The sequence below is a fragment of the Liolophura sinensis genome, chromosome 7 (assembly GCF_032854445.1).
Source record: "Liolophura sinensis isolate JHLJ2023 chromosome 7, CUHK_Ljap_v2, whole genome shotgun sequence".
NCBI classification, from domain to species: Eukaryota; Metazoa; Mollusca; class Polyplacophora; order Chitonida; family Chitonidae; genus Liolophura; species Liolophura sinensis.
In genome coordinates, this window is record NC_088301.1 from 26342455 (window position 1) to 26363953 (window position 21499).

The following is a 21499-nucleotide window of genomic DNA, read 5'->3' on the forward strand; positions in this document are numbered from 1 at the left end:
ATTGGACGGTTCATTATCTGATGATCCATTATCCAATTGTTCATTATCCGATTCCCTATTATCTGACCTATTTATCATATTGCCTAAAACAAGACCAAAATTTTTCTAAAATGAAATTTATTACATCTATATCAAAAAGTAGTTTCTCACCAATATTCTAAATACTAAAATGGCTGTCCCTGAGTTGCTTATTCATTTGTCTTTCTCTTTAGTCTTTTTGCTTATATTAATGGGGACCTACTCGCCATTTCATTGACATCAAACGTTCGTTTCCTAGCTCATCATTAAAGACAGAATGACACTGCAGTTGATTACACGATTGTGTTTAATTAAAAGCAAATAAGTAAAACATGTGCACAATTTGAGTCATAACGACCATAACAATAACAATCAACAAACAAGATATCCTTACAAATATCTGATAAATTTGTCAATGGTGCAAATAAACCATTTTAAAAAATAATTTCTCACCAACAGATGATACCTAATGAAATTAGTGATGTACATGCAGATGCCAACTTTAATATGTATAATAAAATAAAATGAATGTTAAAAATAAAAAGATTTTATCAAATTAATTGATAATGCAAAAAGGACCACACCTGCAAACAACACACACCTGGCATTTGCTTAGATTATTTCTTCTACAAGGAATTTCTTTAAGGCTGGGGATATTTTTGGAGAGTTTATCGCAAAATATATTTCAATTATTGTTTTAATACATGTATCACAATACAAAAAACTTGACATAATCCTTCAAAACAGGCTTCATACAGTGCTCAAAAGGTTATGTATTGTATAGTATCCTGAAGATCACTTTCACATTATAATAATGTGTGACTTTGGACTTATTCTGGCAAGTTAATATACGTAGATCTACTTGTGCTGTATCATGCCAACAATACCTGAAATGTATTGCAGTTTGTACATGTAGGTCATTTCTGCAACATTCGTGTTTGCAGCTCATTTTCAAGTTACATGTATTTAGGGATCAGGCTACATGATGTGACTAGGCAATAGAGTGTACACTTGGAGCCAGGAGTCTCTCACCAACGCAGTCGCTGTGAGTTCAAGTCCAGCTCATGCCGGCTTCCTCTCCGGCCGCACGTGGGTAGGTCTGCAGCAACCGATGAATGGTCGTGGGTTTCCCTCGGGTTGTGCCCAGTTTCCTCCCACCATAATGCTGGCGTCGTCGTATAAGTGAAATATTCTTGAGTAAGGTGTAAAATCCCAATCAAACAAATAAATAAATATGACACACTGTTATCTTAGCAAAACAACCGAAGTTGAACACAGTTTGTCCGCCATACATGTATTGAATCTCTCTTAAGACAGACTGACATTGATTTCTTGGGTTGTTGTGCGACGCCACACTCAAGGATTTTCTACCTATATGATGACAGACAGTTTTAAGGGTGGAGGGAACTGGACTGCTCGGAAAAAACCATCAACCTTTGGCAAGTTATCCTGAAAAATTGTTCCAAGCTGCCATATTGGTGGTAGGGAAATGGCCTCCTGTGAACTTCATGTAGGTCTACATGTCAGTGTGCCGTCAACAACTAACTGCCACACAGGCCCTCAGGTCAATGGAGCTGGGGAATCTGGATTGCATGGGCTGAAAAAACCAGCACTGCTCCAAAGTGCCTACGGCTGAAAAATGTTCCAGACAACAACACACCCTGCACATTATTCACAGGACATACCCTTGGACAACTCAAGTCCACAAGTGCAAGTTGACCTGTGTCAGTGCTATTGCCAGAACACCGATCTTATTTATCATGAGACTAAATATGATACATTTACACACCAAAGGATCATAACTCAGTTCTATCTTGTGTTACTACATTTGGTAATTCTGGGTCCTTTGGTTTAGATATACGGTCTACAACAGCCTTGACTTGATCAAATATGTCCTCTACTGATGTCCATGGGCCCCAAGCATCCACAACATCTCCGTCGTCATTTACCAGATATTTCCAGAAATTCCAGTTTGGCACTTTCCCAGATTTCTCTAGAAATACAGAACAACGTAGCATATTTTAACATTATAAGAGAAAAAGGAATGTGTGTGTGTTAGAAAACAATATTAAAAACATATTTATTTATTTATTTAATTGACACCAGTTTCAAACAGCTGTATTATTTAGCAATATTTCGTATTCCCATGGTAATATATATATTTTTTTATCTACAAACACATTTTCGTCTAATTATTTCCTACAGGGTGTGTAAGCTGCCCTCAACAATTCTCCATTTCCTGCAAGTTCCGAAGTGATGCTAATGAGAAACATTCCAATACTGTTGTTCCTTTGGCTGTACACTGTATGACATCACTTTCTAACAAATAACACATCACTGGTTAACCGATTCATCTGTCAGGCCCTGTTCACATTTACAGTGGGCTGAAACCACACTATATACATGTACATATACAAGCATAACAGTTTATGCATTTTGGGATAAGAATCCCAGTGAAAGACAAAACAGAAAGAAATTTATATTCACCCTCTAAATACTTCCATGCTTCAGGAATGTTTGAGTCCAAAACCTGTATCTTCGAAAACATGGGAAAGTTCACCTGGTACCTTTGTTCAGCAAAATTCTTTATTTCATTATTATTCTGAAACAACAATGAATGCCAAGAAGACAATTATCAAGTTATTCAGTCCTAAATTAAGAATGATAAAGAAGCCTACTGGGTAGGATACACACATTCCATGGCAATTAAAAGCCATAAATATCAACCACAAAATCATTTCTTTATTTATTTATCTGATTGTTATTTAACACCAAACATGAACATTTTTCATTTATACAATCGTCAGAAGTTTTAAGGATGGAGGAAACAAGAGTGCATTTTGGTTTCCTCTGCCCATAAAGCTGACAGCTGACAAGTCACTGATAAAATATTCCACATGTTCTGCACAAAATATGTGGAAGACAAGATATGAAAGTAAATAAATTAGGCTGTGCAAACATCCTCAAGAACAGTGTTGGCTGCTTGTTGTCACCAACATCCCACAAGCACTGACAGCTGCGGGAAAAAAATTCCACAATTTCCCTGTCCAAGGCTGGGATTGAACCCTCACTTCTTGTGCCTTATGGTTAGGAGCCATGCACCTTACTGACTGAGCCACACCTTATTTGAAGTTTTACAGTATTTTACATGACAACTGCACAAGTTTGACCATAGCAATTATTCAGCTCAACACAGAAGTTTCCTTTTTTACTACTAGACAGAACTGTTCACTTTAGAATTCTACGTGTTTCACACTCACTGATGACTAAAAGCTGGTGTTTGATTTATTGATTTATTTCATTGGTGTTTTACGCCATACTCAAGAATATTTCACTTATACGACGACGGCCAGCATTATGGCGGGTGGAAACCGGGCAGAGCCCGGGGGAAACCCACGACCATCTGCAGGTTGCTGCAAGACCTTCCCACGTACGGCCAGAGAGGAAGCCAGCATGAGCTGGACATGAACTCACAGCGACCACATTGGTGAGAGGTTCCCGGGTCATTACGCTGCGTTAGCCCGCTAACCACCTGAGCCACGGAGGCCCCCTGGTGTTTAAACTTCATGTAATATAGTAAGAGATTAAACTTAGCCCTAATAACATTCATACCCCTGGTTCTTGGGCACCAAACTGGTTACAAGGAAACGCTAAGACATTGAATTTCCCGGTTCCTCCCAACATACTCTGCATTCTCACAAGACTTTTGTAATGACCATCAGTAAATCCACACTCACTGGCAACGTTGACGACCAAACTGACCTGAAAACAGTGACATATAATCCTAATAAGCTTCAAATGGTAACCTTATCAATTAAATCAAATATAGTCTACCAAAATGTAGATAGACTGCCTAAATACCAACTGAAAGTACCTGTGTGGGTAGTAAGGCAACGTAGGAAGGACTGACAGGAAGGACTGACAGCAACCTGCAGATGTTCGTGGGTTTTCCCCGGGCTTTGTCTGGTTTCCTACCACTATAATGTTGGCCGCCGTCATATAAGTGAAATATTCTTGAACACAGCATAAAACACCAATCGTATAAATAATAAATAAATAAATAAATAAAATAATGTCAAGATACTAATACAAATTTTAACCATTTGCACAAACTCTAACCTGGATTAGAATGACTAATAATTTAAGTGCCAACAAGCCTATTCCAGATAGTAACACCAGGTAAGATTGATGACTGAAGGTAACAACCTGACTTTTGTGATGACAAAGCAGAACAAGTCTATTAAATACAAGCTCAAGGTAGTGGAAACTTGTGCAGGCCTTCATAATAATAGATTTCCTCCTCACCTAATTCTGCTCTTCGTCACTGCTATAAGCATTTAGTGAAATGCTGCTGAGTACCGATACAGCATAACACTTCAATACAAAAGCCTAAATAAATATTAAATATGCTTTGGTTATGGGCAAAGGCAAGCCTGTTCCTTGCAGTCTCAATCTAGCCCAAATATCCGGAATACTAATTTGGCAAAAAATACTGTATTTCACCTGAAGTTTGGCCGGTAAGAATGCACTTACAGGAGCACATGAAGGCATTAGAATGATACTTTAGGGGGTTTTCTGATAAGAAATTAATCAAGCTTCACACAAGAAACCCTATAAGTAGCCATATACAGTGGGTGAATCGATCAGAATAATGGAAAATGTGTCCCTTGAAAAAAAGCTACCAGTAATCTTTAGGTTAAATACAGTAGGCTATACCAGAAGGCATACATGTAGTTATAAATTATAAGGCAATAATTATACTGTCAGTGTATAGTGTCGTCTAGTATTCTAAGGACATCGACAAACAAATTAAAAAATACCAAATAAGTGGTTTGCTCTTTTCAAAATCATAAATAAAAATCGTTAGACAAGTTTTAGACCTTCAGATGGTAATATCGCACCTTATTCCTGTATTTTCTTAACTGCACTTTTTCGCCGTCAATATTGAAAACCTGGTATGAATAAAAATTTCTCCCTCCTGTAGAATACACATCGGAATTTGGAAAAGTGTTATCTACACGCCTGGCCGTGCCATCATCGTCTTCATCAGACAACCGTTTGTCTACCACGACATCGTTTTCGTCTGGCAGAATTTGAGAGTCGTCCACCTCGCCGCTTGGAGACTGCAATGTCAGGGGCTGCACTTCTTCCTCTAGTTGATGTGCAATCTGATCATCAGCGTGATCTTGATCCTTATCAGAATCATCGTGAAGGTTTCCGTGGCATGGATGCAGAAACAACAACCCCATAAATACAAACAAACACTTTCTTACTTCCATCGTATACATCAAATCGTCTGCAACTTTCTTCCACGACAGCAGATTCGTATCTTGCCAGTGCAATATATCATTCATGCAGATAAAGATACGAGTGTACAACGTGGTTGTGTGCTCGGAAACTTGAAGGAAACTGTGCAATTTTTAGAATAAACTTAGGGGTGATGTTTATTTTCTGGGGGTATGGAGAAAATTAACTTTCAAGTAAAAAGGCTATGAAGATGTGATTGATATATTCTCTAAATGTTTTTAAACAACGCTTTTGTTGGATTACTAATAATTAATTGACCTTTAAACCATTTTATTTGTGGCAGAGGTAATGTTCAACGGCTGTTATCTTACCACAGGGGTGTCCGAATGTTTTGCCGTCGCCACGGGGGAGGAGATTGTTTATTTCCTACCAGCCAATCAAAACGCGAGCACTTGCGCTGTTGGCCAATCATGAACTAGTTAACCTAAAGCCGGCATGTGCAAACCTGCAACGAAGAGACAACCTTGTCATCAATGTAATCAACTTTCTTTTGTTTTTATCGGATAATTCTGATGCTAATCACCTTAAGAAGACGCCTAATCCGTGAATAACAAAGTGGTAAGTTTGACTATCTTCATGATGCATAATTTTTAATGGTGGAAAACAAAGTCTTCACGGAGAGAAGATAAGGGGTGATTTTACAACAACAACATAGGTGTTTAACAAAGCATCTCGTCAAACTGGAAATGCTCTGTAAATTATTTAGCACTTTATCGTAGCACTATTTAGGAATTAACAATGCTGTTGAATGCAAATCTCTTAAGTGAAATCTTGAGATCACGGAAGCGAATATGTATGCCATGATAAGTTGATAAATGAAGATTGCGTACAAATTTTATAAGAGTGGGGATCGACAACAAAATGGTGGGCTACCTGGGAAGCTTTGTCGTGATGATTAAATACATTCACAGAGAAATATTGAACGTCTACCAAGTTATCTTACTTCTCTTTATCTTGCCATGAACGGGTTAGGGTGACTGAATGTTTGACAACTTCTACATTCGACCCTCAACAAAAACCTTGGCTGTGACGTTTTTTAATATTTAGACCAATCATCACAGCCAACAACACCTCCATAGTTGTATAGCTTATACAACTTTCTGCTTGCAGTCCAAAAAATTGGCAGAGCCTATTTAACTGCTAAATTTAAACGTTAGACCATTTGATTAACCTACCTAAAAACACTAAACAATAAGGAATGCTTTGTTATTGGTTTTTGTCCTATAGTGATCACATCTCCATGCATGTGCAAGCTAATATTTACAGTCAAGTTGAAATGATTATGTGGGCAGTTAGAGAGCTTGGACTCTCTCCGGTTCTTACATAGAAATATGTTCACCACTCGTCCAACCTGACTCTGACTGGTCGAGCATTTCAGAGGTCATGGGAGTTCACGCAAATCCTATAAAATCGTGCCTTTTTTCTGTGTTAGTTTGTGAGAGCCTCGACCTCATATCGCCTACATCTGCATGAACTCACCAGACCCCTGAAATGTCGATTGGACTTACTTGGATCTGACTCAGATATGCGACTTTTCCTTTAGCTAAGCAGCCGATACACACTCTGTCCTGAAATCTTTGACCATGAGCAGTGACATTTAATGGATAGGGGACATATTTGTTAACTTGTGTCTTTTGGCACACACACACATGTTCTGGGCTATAAATTGCCACACAGGTGAGTGTTGTCCGTAAACAAAAAGCGATGTATAGACCAGTTGTTTGGGCTAATTCGACCCTGTGTTTTTGGTCTCTGTTCGATGTGTCATGTATGTGGACCTAGACTGACTGCACTGTCTATGGTATAATTAGTTTGTTTTTAAAGTTGAGAAGCTGTGCTATCAAACTTGCCAACTTAGGTTCATTGCCGAACAGAAAGTTGGTAATTTACACTTCTTTACTGACAAGCAACTGCAAGTTTTTTGTCGTTAGATTCTGTTGTTGTTCTGAGCCTCTCTTCACACTAAGGCTGGTTGGTGAAGAAATCTGCAAGAGAGAGGAGTGCCCTGCACAAAACACCTTCATTGAGGGACCCTACTGGTTCCAATGGTTAAAACTCTTATTTGCTGCACCTATCAGGTTCATGACCATTGAGCTCACATGTTCAAATCCAGCTGTCTCTTTCTCAAGAAGTGCGGTGCCTGGTAAAGGTCTTCAGTTTACTCCCCGGCACTACAGTTACCCCCTCCCATATGATAAAACTGACTGCCATCGTATAAGTGGAAAATTCCTGAGTATTAAATACCAATCAGTTAATATTTTATTTATTTATTTGATTGGTGTTTTACACGGGACTCAAGAATATTTCACTTATTTGGCGGCAGTCAGCATTATGGCGGGAGAAAACCGGGCAGAGCCCAGGGAAAAACCACAACCATCTGCAGGCTGCTGACAGACCTTCTGACTTAGGGCTGGAGAGGAAGCCAGTCCAATTATTTAATAAATTAATTGCCAATATTCATTAATTAATATTCAATATGACAGTTACCCATACAGTTGAATTAATCTCCGGCAATATCATGTAACTTTCGTCTCATGATTAAACTAAAAATATATCCCAGATGTTTACTCAGTATATAACGTCGTTGATGAAATAATATAAAGCGAAAAGTTCAGATCAAAGATGTAATGCCCAGTATGTTGTATTTACTCGGGTCATTGATTTCCTATTCAGTTATAATCAGGAGATAAGAACACAGCATGATCTCACACCTCCTGTGTTAGCTTGTTAGAAGATTAATCAAAATATTTAACATTCTTCTTGGTGAGCTTATCTAGGCTTGTATTGTACATGTAAATGTGTTAGTTTTACAATAGCCATTGAGTCATTTGAGTAGTATGTACATCAGTGAAGCATCAAGTTTGTGCTGTGTAAAGTATTGAAAGGACATAATTGTCAGACAAATATTGCCAGATAACTAAAAAAAAACAAAAAAAACAACACTATATCGTGCACTAACAGATAATTTGAAAGACAGTTATTCTTCTGAAATTCTGTTACCTAGCAGTTTGACAAATCTCCTTAATACTTAATCCTTAATCTGTAGTTGTGTTCATTTTAAGGAGATTGAATATTGCTCCTAATCAGTATAATATGGATTGAGTTTTGTTGTTGTATAGGCAGGCAGCAGAACAACAGATTAAACTGGTATTAAGTAAGAAAGCGAAGAGATTTTGCAGGTCCTCATGATTTTTGATTTATTACTTGTTAATGCTGTTATGGTGACCTGTAAAAATAAATACTTTTATGTAAAACTTGCAGTCAGCTTCCTTGTTAAAGAGAACTTAAAAGTCAGCCAATAAAACTGAATTCATTAATAAAGTAGTATTCCAAAAATGTTCTAAAATTCTGCACCGCTTATCAACAAAATAAATAGCAAACAAAGGTCAGTAACTAGTCACTCATTTCTATCTAGATTGACATCCCAAAACATAGCTCTCCCGTACCATTGGTATTAAACAATGTGACAGTAAGAAATTACAGTGTACAAACAAAAACACCTGATACCCAATCAAAGAGTATTAGCTGTGTTCCGTTTTCAGTTGAGACCTAATAGGTTTTTTTTGTCGTGACAGCCAATTGTCACGTGACGTTTTGAGCACTAGTGATTGGCTAAGTTCATAAGAGCTTCTACAAGATGGCTACTCTGAGTGAATTGTCCGTCACTGCAATATCTCCACTGCTGAACTCCATCTTCTCGGCTTTCAAGACTTTGCAGAATTTTTTACATATTTTTCTGTGATAACTGTGTCTTATATCATCTTTCTGTGTATATGTAGTGGCAGGCTTTATGTTCACTTAAACAGAATTCTTATACAAAGAATAGGTCTTGAGTCCTGTTAAGCAGCTTGTATATTTGATTTATATAATTTTATTGGTGTGTAACGCCTTACTGAAGAACATCAGGCCCGAGTCACTATAAGAACATGAAGATAAAGGAAAGTGATAGAACTTTCATCACTGATCAGCTCATGAGTTCTTTGCATTGTGAATTGGTTATAAAATTTTACTTACGTGTGTAGAATTCAATTTCCACTTTGACAGAACTTCATAACTCGTATTTCTCTTCAACTGCTTGCGTACGTTATAGTGCCATAAGTCAACGTCTTTAAGAGAAAAGTTACAAAAACCTGATTTACAAAGTTTTGTGGAAGTGGGCCCAGAGTGATTCACTTTAAATTTTTATTACAGTGTCTTTCAATTTATTTATTTTTAGAGTGGTGTTTATTATTATTTGATTGGTATTTATTATTTGATTGGTGTTTCACGTCATAAAACACCAAAAATATTTCACATATTCGACGGCGGCCAGCATTATGACCAGAGTCTACCCTGGTAGAGCCCCTTGGAAAACCATGTCCATCCGCAGGTTGCTGGCTGACCTTCCCACATACATATATGGTTGATATCTTTTAATCCTTGGAAATGAAGAAATATTTAAGTTGTTGGTAAAAAAATGCTGTAAAACAGTTTAAGTACATAACAAGTAAAACTGTACAAGCATGGGTACTCTTGTTTTGACAATATGAAATCATACTTATTTATTTCATTAGTGTTTTGAGCTGTACTCAAGATTGTGATATCATAGGTAAGTAATGAATTGGAGAACATGACAATTGGAGTAGTGTTAAAAAAAAAATCACTATTGAATCATCATTAAACCTCTCCTATCCAAGTTGTATCAGTTCTGTGAATGGAAAATTCATAAAATAAAATAATCATTAAAAATGATGTCAGAAATAAAAAAAAGTATATAAAATTTACAACTGATGATGTTATAGCGACTGTTTGAGCATACATGCTGGACATACTTTATTTGTCTATCGCTATAATGTAAGTGTTTGAGTGACAAATTGACTTCATGATCACTATTCATGTTTATTTTTCCTGTTGATCAATCATTAATATACATTTATCAGAAGCTAGTAGAGACAGTTATGGTTTTGTCTGGAAATCCATGTTCACAACTTGATGTCTCGGATTGAAATATTGCACTGCTAAATATGGGCTGACTGCAACATAATGAGTCTGCTTTACCTGTTGAAATCATGGCAGAAAAATGTCAAAAGAAGGCAAAAACTTCTGCTCATTTGTCAACATGATCACAGTTTAACCATTAAACCATATCTTCAATGGTATGATTATTAAGATATTTTTTGAAAAAATAATAAAAATAATTACAGCTAAAATTAAAATAATAACTGTTTTTTAGAACTGTTGGTGGAATATGTTGGACTTAAGCCATGCTAAAAAAATGGTCTTTGTATGGGGATGACCCAACCCTATTGGAAATATTAAGAGCAGATAAAGATTTTAAAAGGAATTAACATGATGAGAAGAAAGAAATCCCATCAAAAGCCCCAGTGCAGTAACAACTCTTTTTGGGTGATCAGTCATAGGCATTAGATGTAATTCTCTATCTGTAGATAAGTTTTAACCTGACATTTCAATTTCGTTATTAGTATCCATGGTTATTTGTATACATTAATACACATTTGTCAGAAGTCAGCACTGACAGTTGTGGGTTTTGTCTGACAATCAAGGTTCACAGCTTGACTGCTTGAACTCCCCGATTAAAATAATGAATACACTGAATAAATATACTAACTGTGACATTTGTTAGTTTCCTCTGTTTTACCTTATATGGTGAATTTGGGTTTTAAAAGGTTAGGCAAGGTGTTAGTCAAAACTGTGTAGCCAACTGGTACATGTTCTGACTGCTTATTGTCCTTGATCATATCCAATTTACAGACTTGTCAATAAATCCAGATGGCACTGGGTCTGAACAAAGGATTACCTGCCCCACACCCCCAAACTCTCTCCTATCACCCCCTTTCCCCCACTCCACCCCATGTCTTCCTTTGTGTCCCTAATCAAAGGTACCTAGATACTAGCACCACCATGTGGTCAATGATATACAGCTAAGTTTACCTGATAGGTGAATTAGACCTCACACTGATTCCAGGTAAGTAGCTTGATCTGTGCTGAGGGGACAACAACTCAGTAACTGTATTGTCTGGTTAAAGGACAGTTTTTAAGGACAGTAGACAAGGTCAGATTTGTCTGAACTGGACATGATGTTTCTGTTTGGGCTTGTTAGTATCTCTGTTCTTGTAGACTGTATATAACCCGGGTCAGTGACAGTCTCAAACCATTCCATTTTGTCCTTTCACCTGAACACCAGTGTAAGAGTGCCTGAACACCTGCTCTTAGAAAATTCTAAGTTTCTGCCAAAAGGAGAAAGACTGCCACATTACCTGTCAAGATTGAACATCTGCTCTAAGAAATTGCAAGTGTACTGCAAAAAGAGAAGAAAAAAACCTACCTCTTTGTCTCTTGAGGCATAATATTGATAAGTAACCATGGATATCAGACATCGTATGATTTTACGAAGAAGCATGTTGAAAAGGGTGCGTTTTTGTCCCTCAGGTAGACTGAGCAAGCGAGACTTACTGACGCACAATCTTGCTGCAAACAACGACCCTCTCGTCATGGCACAGTTCAACCTGGAGAATGAGATCAGCAATATCCTGAGAATGGACGGAGCTTTGACGCGAGGCCCCGCCATGAGGTGGCAGAGGAAACAGAGCGAGACGGAACCTCGCCCTTCACAATCCATGGATAACCTCAACGTCAGCCAGGGCACGAAAACCCCGAGGAAGCCCCTCAGCAAGTCCAGCCCTAATACCCCAGAACACGGATTAGGCAGCAAGACGCCTGGATCTCAGAGTAAGTATAGGAAGAAGTAAATTGATGAAATATTATGAATCATGATAATGAAGAAGTACATGTAAAGGCATATCTATGAAAATTTTGAAATCCATGAAAGTTTCTGGCCCTTGCACCTGGATAAAGATGAAGATTCTTGCATGATGTCTTAATATTATGGAACCCATGCATTACAATTTAATCTATGAATCTAAAACAGTATTGATTCTCGAAAATGAAAAGTAAGGAATTTTGGACATTAATTCCTCAGATAGAGATTATTTGTAATATTTTCATTTGGATGAAACTTACAGGCAAGAGAAAAACACCAGGTGCAAAACTGCCGAAAACCCCAAAGACGCCAAGCGGTGGTGACAGATTTATTCCGAACCGAGCCACAACACAGTTCGACCTGGGCCACTTTAAATTGATGAAACGGAACAGCCAGGAAAATACCGAAGTGTTGAGTCCTGCCAAACAGGAGTACCAGAGAGTCATGGAGGAAAACCTCAATGGAGATCTCTTGAGTAACAAAATCATCTCTTACAAAGCCAAGGCACCACAAGCCCCTGAAGGTACAATTGGTTAGAAGCAGTTGACTATTGATAGGCTTTTTTGTAATAAGTTAAATTAATCACTGGTAGTTTATTTAGTACTTCACCAAAAATTAAGACCTCAGAAATGCCAAATATTAAGCGAAAGGGGCACCAAGTTTGTTAATGCAATTTTATCCTTTATTGTCCATAATGCGGTCGCTAGTTGAAATTGTGTGAATTTCTCAGTTTAGACATTGAACTTAGCCTTAACTGTTGAGATAATGAGTTTAAATCCAGCTCCAGCCTTATATCAAGAGGATAGCTGGAATGGTTTCCTAGAACCCCGTTCCCATAAACCTGCTTACCATCATACATGTATATGAGTGGACTATTCTTGAGCATAACATAAGAACATTGAAAGTCAAAAATAAATAAATTAGAAACTCATTCTCTAATGAATTTTATTTGGTAATCTGTTTCAGGTTACCACTCTGAGCTGAAGGTGTTATACAGCACCTCGAAGTGTAAGAGCAGTTCCAAAAAGAACCGTCAGGTGCCTCAGGTGCCAGAGAGGATCCTTGATGCACCAGATATTCTTGACGATTATTGTAAGTACTATTGCTTTAGTTTACGATTTGCGTAACCTGAAACGTTGTTGCAAAGGGAGAAAACTATGTATCGTTCATTTAGTCACACTCTGAAATGGCATTACTTCCAGAGTAAAAGAAGTGTTTTTCATTGGTCTTCAGGGAGTAGTTCATCAGATGACTGTTGTGTAGAATTGCTGTTTTACTTTTTTTGTCTAATATAGAGTAAATGACCTATAATTTCATGAAACTTTTCACTACAGTAACCATTCATATAGCATGGAGACAATTCCTTGGTGACAATTTTCCCTAAAATTATAGCTGATGGTTGAAGAATTCCAGACTATGGCATTAAAACACCAAACAAACAGATAAAGAAATAAACCCTCGTTTGTTTTCAGATCTCAACCTGCTGGACTGGTCTGTTAACAACCACTTGGCGGTGGCCCTTGGTAGCAGCGTCTATCTGTGGAATGCTGGATCAGGGGAGATAAGCCAGCTGTTACAGATGGACAATCCTGAAGACTATGTGGGAGCAGTGTCCTGGATTAAGGAAGGAAACTACCTGGCTGTGGGCACAAGCTGTGGGGAAGTTCAGGTGAGGTTAATAAGTTATTTTATGGTGCAGTCATCACAGATAAGCCCATAAATCAGAAATAATTTGAAAAAAAAGTTATTTTAAAAAAGGTTATATTGTAGCTTGTTTTGATTTTGAGAAATGTATGATGAAAGTTAAAAAAGTAGTAAGCCATTGTTATAGTGGGACACAATTATTTAATTGGAAAGTTTAAACTTTCTGATATCTGATTGTCCCTTTATGGGGAAGCTATATATAGGAACACAAGATGACTTTAAAACAAAAGCATTCCACTGTACTTTTAAGATGGAAATTTGCATGAGTATCATATGTGTTCCTGCAGACAGATTACAAAAAAAAAAATCTCTTAGTTTATACATTATATTCAAGTATCATTGTATGGTAGTCCATTGAAAACGGACTAAAACGGGTCAAGTTACTTATTTTTAAAGATATTCTTGATAGAAAAAACGGGAATTTTTCATTGTTTCATATTCATTGCTATTGTAAATAGAGATATACAACTTGTTCTTAACCAAGTTTTTTTGCTTCTTTTCTTGCAGTTGTGGGATGTGGGACAACAGAAACGAATCAGAAATATGACTAGTCACGCGGCGCGGGTGGGTGCCCTTTCTTGGAACTCTTACATCCTCAGTTCTGGCTCACGGAGTGGCTTCATCCATCACCACGATGTTAGGGTGCCTGATCATCATGTAGCCACATTAGGCAGCCATACTCAGGAGGTCTGCGGGCTCAAGTGGTCACCTGACGGCAAATACCTGGCCAGCGGAGGCAATGATAACATCCTGAACATCTGGTCATCTAGAGATCGTGCTCCACTCACCGATGTTCGACCCTTGTACAGCTTCAGCAGGCATCAAGCTGCCGTCAAGGTAAGGGAGACTACTGTTCTTGCTTTTTCCTTAGGTTTATTCCTGGGTTGATTTTCATGTTGAATTGAAAGCAACATGTTTTTTTTTTTTTTTTTTTTTACCAGACTTTACAGATTCATATAGTCTGTATTTCAAAACTTCTCATATATAATATTTTAGCATCACTTTGGAATGATGCCGCACAGAAATGTAAACCGAGAGATTTTGTCCTGATATGGTGGTTAAACATGTTAAAAGCTATGTGAAAACAAGCAAGCAAACATGATAGTAAATTATTTTATTCATATCCTTGTAGAACAACAAAAATTGGTAAGCCACATTGTTGATGTCTGTCTGTGAATCTTTTCCTCTGACCATAATGCTGGTGGCCATCATATAAGTGAAATATTCTTGAGTACGGCTTAAAACACCAATCAAATAAGTAAATCATGTGAACCTTTATTTCTGCACAGGCCTTAGCATGGTCACCCTGGGAAGCTGGTGTATTGGCCAGTGGGGGTGGGACAGCTGATAGACAGATTTGCTTCTGGAATTGTAACACAGGTGCTTTCCTCAACAGTGTGGACACGAAGTCACAGGTAAGACTTATCTCCCCTTACCTGTTTTAATTTTTAAATGAAGAAAAGTAATGTAATTGAATCTCTGACTTGTGAAAATTGACTTCTGACTCATGAAGATTATAAAGCTGGTAATTTACTTTTACTACATTACATAGGACCTGGGAGAGATACAAGTTCTCAGGGAGTTCTGTGTGGGGATGCTCACGCATACACCGGAAGTTGGGGTTAGAAGACGCCCCATGCACCAAACGCTCATGCGCAAAAGCCGTGTACCACCTGCCTTCTAGAAACTCCCTAGAACTGGCATCTCTCATAGGCCCTGTTATACTGCAGTTCTAGAACTATGATTACCACGGTAGCACTTGTGGGGCTGTTTGAGTGAAAAATTCTTGTGTATGGTGTTAAACAAAAAGCAAATGAAGAAATAGAAGTGTTAATATTAAAGGCAATGATTTGTTAATTCAGAAATCTATGTTTACTCAGGTGTGTTCCCTTCTGTGGTCCAAAGAGTACAGAGAACTGGTATCCAGTCACGGATATGCCCAGAACCAGCTGATTGTGTGGAAGTACCCGACTATGAACAAGGTCACAGAACTGACTGGTGAGTCTCAGCTTCAATACCATTCATTTTCTGGTGTCTTTAGCATGGTATTTCAGTGATTCAGCACTACAGATACATATCCATTAAGACTATGATGTGATGTGACTAAACGTTATGTCGGAAGTACAAAGCGAGTGAACCAAAAAAACGCAGATCAAATGTGTTGGTGCCTTAATACCGGTTTTGATACTGGTTTTGGGTCCTCTTAGGGTTATTTGGTGAAAGCGGTGTTCTTGCGTAACTCCAACTTTGAGGCATAGGTTCTTTTCCCGCCTTGGGGAGGGAATTTTTACATTTACCCGCTGTAACTGTTCATACGGATCTTACTAAGCGGTTTGCATAGTCTTATCTTCGTAAAAGAGCACTCGTCTTCTAATGATATGGCAATGTGGTCGCTGTGAGTTCAAGTCCAGCTCATGCTGGCTTCCCCTCCGGCTGTACGTGGGAACGTCTTGCAGCAACCTGCGGATGGTCGTGGGTTCCCCCCAGACTGTGCCCGGTTTCCACCCACCATAATGCTGGCCGCCGTGGTATAAGTGAAATATTCTTGAGTACGGCGTAAAACACCAATCAAATAAAATAAATAAATATAAACCACTCGACCACAGCCCACATGAGTAGATACTGAATTTGCTTGTTACCTTGTAATAAGTTTGTGGTTAAGCCTCTTCTCCAACGTAAATTCCCTCACCTTACAACTTTTGTATGTTCATTGCTTTGAGATCATTTTTGCTATGTATATCCTTCACATGCCTGTATGTACATGTGTAAAGACAGGGCTCCAGTTTACCACAAAATGCCACTGTTATGACATGGTGCTGCCTCACTAAACCACCATGCCAAAAAACACACTACACACATAACCACACTATAGTCTTGACTTCGTCAAAGAGCACTCGTCTTCTAATGACATGGTGGGAAAGTTGGTCAGTGACTTGCCGACATTTGGTCTGGGGTTTACCCCAGTCTCTCCTTACGCAACAAACCGTCAGTCAGTCTGACCTCTTTCTTCATTACTCTCATGCTCACAGGTCACACAGCTCGAGTCTTGCACATGGCCATGTCTCCAGACGGATCCACTGTCGTGTCGGCGGGTGCTGATGAAACTCTTCGACTCTGGAAGTGTTTTGCTGCCGATCAGCAGAAGAAAACTCAGAAATCAGCCAGCAAGAGCAAACCCAGTGCTATCTTCAGGCCGATGATTCGGTGAAGTCTTCATTTCATCCCAGCAAGGCCCTAGTGCTAATGGATCTGGCTACATTATTCAGTGCAATTTTCATCACATTATTCCATCATGGAATTCCATTATTCCATCATGGAATTCCATTATTCCATCATGGAATAATATTATTATTAATAAAGTTTGTGTATATAGAGCATGCTAACTTTGCCACTTTTACAACACATAGATCAAGTTCACACATATCGCTTTTAAATCATTCAAACATTCTTTCATTTCAGCACATACTTTACATATATCGTGGATATAAGTAAATGCGCCTCAGACTATACTAAAGAATAGTGATTAATGTATTGCATTACATTGACATTGTGCTCATTGAAAAAAACATGTATAATTTTTTTATACATAAAAACAAAGGATATTTCTGAAGCTTCAGTGCCACAGATTTCCCAACATTCACATGTTCCTACAATCTAGTAGGTAAATTTGTAGAAATGTATTTTTATATCTATATATATGTATATAAACTAGTCTGTTTTTGGATGATACTTTTGGTAGTTTGTGCAAAACCTACCTGATCCCACTTTTATAGGTTATGTAATAGTTAGTTTTGTGGCGTTAATGAAAATGTGGAAGATAAAAAGAAAACATAACAGTTCTTGTTGAGTTGTTTTCAGTGTTTGTTTTTTGTGTACATTGGTATTTAATTTGTATATATATATATAAATGTATATACGATGTGTTTGCAAACTGCATTTACTTTTCTGCAGTTTTTGTTTTTCTACGAAAAAATTATTGGAGAAGAAATAAAGCTTACAACAATGAGAATTGTGTTTTTTGGAGTTTACTCATTGTAGTTGAACGTCGTCGTGGAAGGTCATGGGTTTTTCCTCACTGCTCTGCCGGGTTTCCTCCCACCATCACTCTGGCCGCTGTTGCGTATGTGAAATGTTCTTGAGTACGATGTAAAAAGCCATATAAATGAATATTTTCATTAAATCTGAATAAGGCAATACCTGTCTCGCTGTCCGCAGGAGGTAAAGTCTTCAGTGTGTTGACGTGTTCACCGGTTCAAGATATGGGGTTGTTACACGACTTCTTTTTACCCTTCCCATACTAATGCTGCCTCACTGGAACACAATTCCAAGACACCAACATAAAACAGAGTGTGAGGCCTGTCACAACATATTTAATGGTAAACTGTGGGAAGTGATCGGGATTTGAACCCCAGCTTAGAAGCAGACAATTGGTCTCCACTAAAAACACCACACTGCAATGTGCTTATTAAGCAATTTAGTCATCCAAACTACATTAGAAATAGGGTAATGGTAAGACTCAGCCTGGGATTGAACCTGCTGGCACATAAACCTCAACCCTTTTTGCATATAAAACTGCCACTCAGTCCAATTCATTTAACTAGATTTTGGAGACAAAACTACATTGGTTGGATTGATCAACCAATCAGGGCTTCACAAAAACTATAATTTTATAACTCAACACAGAATAATGCCTTCACAATATGCTTGAATAAACGCCTTGCAAACATGCAAAAAGGTTTTAAAATGACAGTACGACTAGGCCATTGTTGATTTACTGGTCCGATTCTGGTAACATTGCAGGAATAATTTGACCTCTTTGAAGTTATGATAAATGACCTCGTATTCCTTCCTGGAACAATGCAAATAAATATCATAAAATGCCGCTTTCGTTGCTAACACATACATTTTTTCCAGCAGGATATCATCATATCTTCCTAACAAACTTGTATAAATATTAGCAAAACTCTCAGGATCAGGCCAAATGTGCTACTTAATCATTTATCACATTACATCAGTTCCAAAATAAAACAGGTCCAGACGTAAACTCATGGCTCCCGGATCATTAAGCTATCAGAAACCCAACACAACTTTATCATAACTTGTGGCCTTATTCTTCATATATGGTTTCACATCCAGTTTCAGCATACATATTCATATTCGTCAAGACAGTTTACTCCAGACTATTTTCCGACACAAATAAATGTTATAAAATATGATTAGATGCTGGAACTACTTTTCCAGCAGGATATCATCCTACTTTGCAGTGAGACCTTTAAACACATTTCTCAGATCAACGGAACTCTCAGAATCAGGCAAACGGAGTTACTAAGTCAAGGATGAATTTTTACTACAAATACTATAATCCTGGAGTTAAAATTAAAACCTCAATCATCACACATTGAACACAGCAAACCATTCATAATTCAAGAACTGTGCTAAAGTTTAAGTCCTGATTCATGATCCTGGGATATTGATATACCACTGACGTGACTGAAATCTGCAACCTCTGGCCAGTCTTGGGTTTCCTCTGGGCTCTGCCCAGTTTCCTCCCATCGTAATACTGGCCGCTGTCGTAGGAGTGAAATATTCTTGAGTACGGCATAAAACACCTGTCTTGTTGTTAATAATGAATCACAACAAAGATTATTCCATAGAAGTAACCGAACTCCTTTTCTAACTCACATCATGTGTACATGTGTCATCACGACTGTATTTTGTTTCAAATACAAAGGTCGCATATGGGTGCATATCACACCATTATATGACAACACCAATCAAATAAATACAGCCACAAATCAATGAAACTTAAGTCACTCAAGAAATGTACTAAAATTCAGCGTAATAAATATCATTTATATACAAACATGTCTACCAATTTACCCTGCCCATGTAATTCAGCTGATTCAATAATACATGAGAAAGATATTAAGACTTCTAAACAAGACAGTTTCATTACAGTCTAGAGGGGTTGTGTTATCTTACAGAATCATATAGTCCTGAAAAACTTTCATCTTGTAACAGTTAGCCCTCATGGACACAGGGGAAATAAACCTCAAACATTTGCTCAGCGCTGAGCTTGGCTAGCCCACAACTTGTTTTTCGCATGAAGGAAGTAGCACATTTGGAGTTCTATCTACTGAATCATTCCTTTAACTCATCAAATCTAATAATTATGAAACACTAGGAAAATCTGTGGAGATATTTCAATTGCAGACATCACTTAACCTATTATGTTTTCACTGCTCAATTATTCTACAACTGTAACAATTACGAGGAAAATGGCCTTACAATAAACAAAAAGTTTTGCCAAAAAAAATCTGAAAATGTCCACAAATGATCTGTTATAACTTATGTTTTGTGAAAACACTCTTGTGAAACTGGATTGCTGAAAATGGCTGAACACTGGCGTAGGGCGTAGATAATGGGGAAGTTACTGGAAACTTACTTGTAGACATCAAGAAGGCAGTTGATACTGTTTATCATGATATATTACTTAAAAAACTGAAAATATACAAATTTCACTCAACTACTTTTACTTTCTTCCAGTCCTACCTATCCAACAGAGAAGGTTGTTGTTGGAGGAGAAATATCTCATGCATATCTCCCACAAGGCTCTATATTGGGACCTTTACTTTTTATACCATATATAAATGATCTACCATTATTTATAAAAAAAACAGTGGCAATTCTACTGACAACTTTACTGATGACACAACTATATACAGCTCCTCAGGCAATATGTCTGACATTGAGTGCAATCTTAAGCCTTAATTGCACTAAAGACTGGTGCGACAAAAACCTCATCTTCATTAATACCCAAAAATCTAATTACATGATATTGGGCTCCAGGCAACGGCTGCAGTTAATCAAACACGTTCATTTCTCTGTTATGCTTGATGGAAACAAACTCAAACGGGTCACTAATGCTAAACTGCTTGGTATTTATATTGATGAACATCTTTCCTGGAACACACAAATCAAAAATGTGCGTAAAAAGGTTTCTAAATTGTTTGGGATTCTACAAAGGAAGAGAGCTCTTCTAACACGTCACTGTAGGGATATTTTCTATAAGTGTTATGTTCTTCTTCACTTTGATTATTGCTATTCTGTATGGGGAAACTGTTCAGCTTAACATAGAGAAAGCATAGTCAATTTACAAGAGCTGCTTGTTCAGTTCTACAAGAAAGCATGTGAAACAACTTTATTTTCAAGACTAAAATGGATGCATTTTAATAAAGGTTTAAAGTACAAAATTCTTTGTATCATTTATTAAACATTATATAATCTCTGTCCAAACTGTATTAAACAACTTTTCCCTCCAAACAAACAGTAGTACAATATTGTTCTGAGATCGGCACACCATAATATCTATCTAGCAAGGACAAATTCTATGACAGAAAGTTTGGCACATACAGGCATCAAACTATGAAACTGCCTCCCAAACCACATAAAAGAAACCCCTTCCCTATCAAGCTTTCAATCACATTACTTCAAATTACTGTTATCTGCAAACAACAACAGAATGTACATGTATGCATGTAAGCTTCCATTGTATTAACCATCTAGATAATATCCCATCTCTCTTAACTTTACTTGTTCAGAATCCAAATGTGATATGTTTAGCCCTAAAATGTACATGAGCATTAAGGGGTGGTTAATGGGCCATCTCCCACTCACTTGGTTTGTTCTCTGTACATGTGTATAGAGGGT

At 37.7% G+C, this 21499-nt stretch overlaps 2 protein-coding genes across 3 annotated transcripts; one reads left to right on the top strand and one right to left on the bottom strand.

Moving 5' to 3' along the window:
- Nucleotides 1–314: 314 nt before the first annotated feature.
- On the bottom strand, nucleotides 315–5295 carry LOC135469775 (glutathione peroxidase 7-like). Its single transcript, XM_064748368.1, has 4 exons — nucleotides 4920–5295; nucleotides 3631–3780; nucleotides 2506–2620; nucleotides 315–2011 (listed from the first exon to the last, which is right to left on the bottom strand). The coding sequence occupies exons 1-4, from the start codon at nucleotides 5265–5267 to the stop codon at nucleotides 1815–1817; spliced, it is 810 nt and encodes a 269-aa protein (XP_064604438.1). The 5' UTR covers nucleotides 5268–5295; the 3' UTR covers nucleotides 315–1814.
- A 472-nt stretch (nucleotides 5296–5767) lies between these two features.
- LOC135469774 (cell division cycle protein 20 homolog) lies at nucleotides 5768–17665 on the top strand. Of its 2 annotated transcripts, XM_064748367.1 has the most exons (9): nucleotides 5768–5883; nucleotides 11755–12054; nucleotides 12348–12608; nucleotides 13052–13177; nucleotides 13558–13754; nucleotides 14297–14626; nucleotides 15079–15204; nucleotides 15670–15787; nucleotides 16819–17665. In XM_064748367.1, the coding sequence occupies exons 2-9, from the start codon at nucleotides 11817–11819 to the stop codon at nucleotides 16995–16997; spliced, it is 1575 nt and encodes a 524-aa protein (XP_064604437.1). In that variant the 5' UTR covers nucleotides 5768–5883; nucleotides 11755–11816; the 3' UTR covers nucleotides 16998–17665. The 2 variants fall into 2 exon arrangements, with proteins under 2 accessions (XP_064604437.1, XP_064604435.1); XM_064748365.1 differs by lacking the exon at nucleotides 5768–5883 and having other exon boundaries at nucleotides 10508–12054.
- Nucleotides 17666–21499: the final 3834 nt, after the last annotated feature.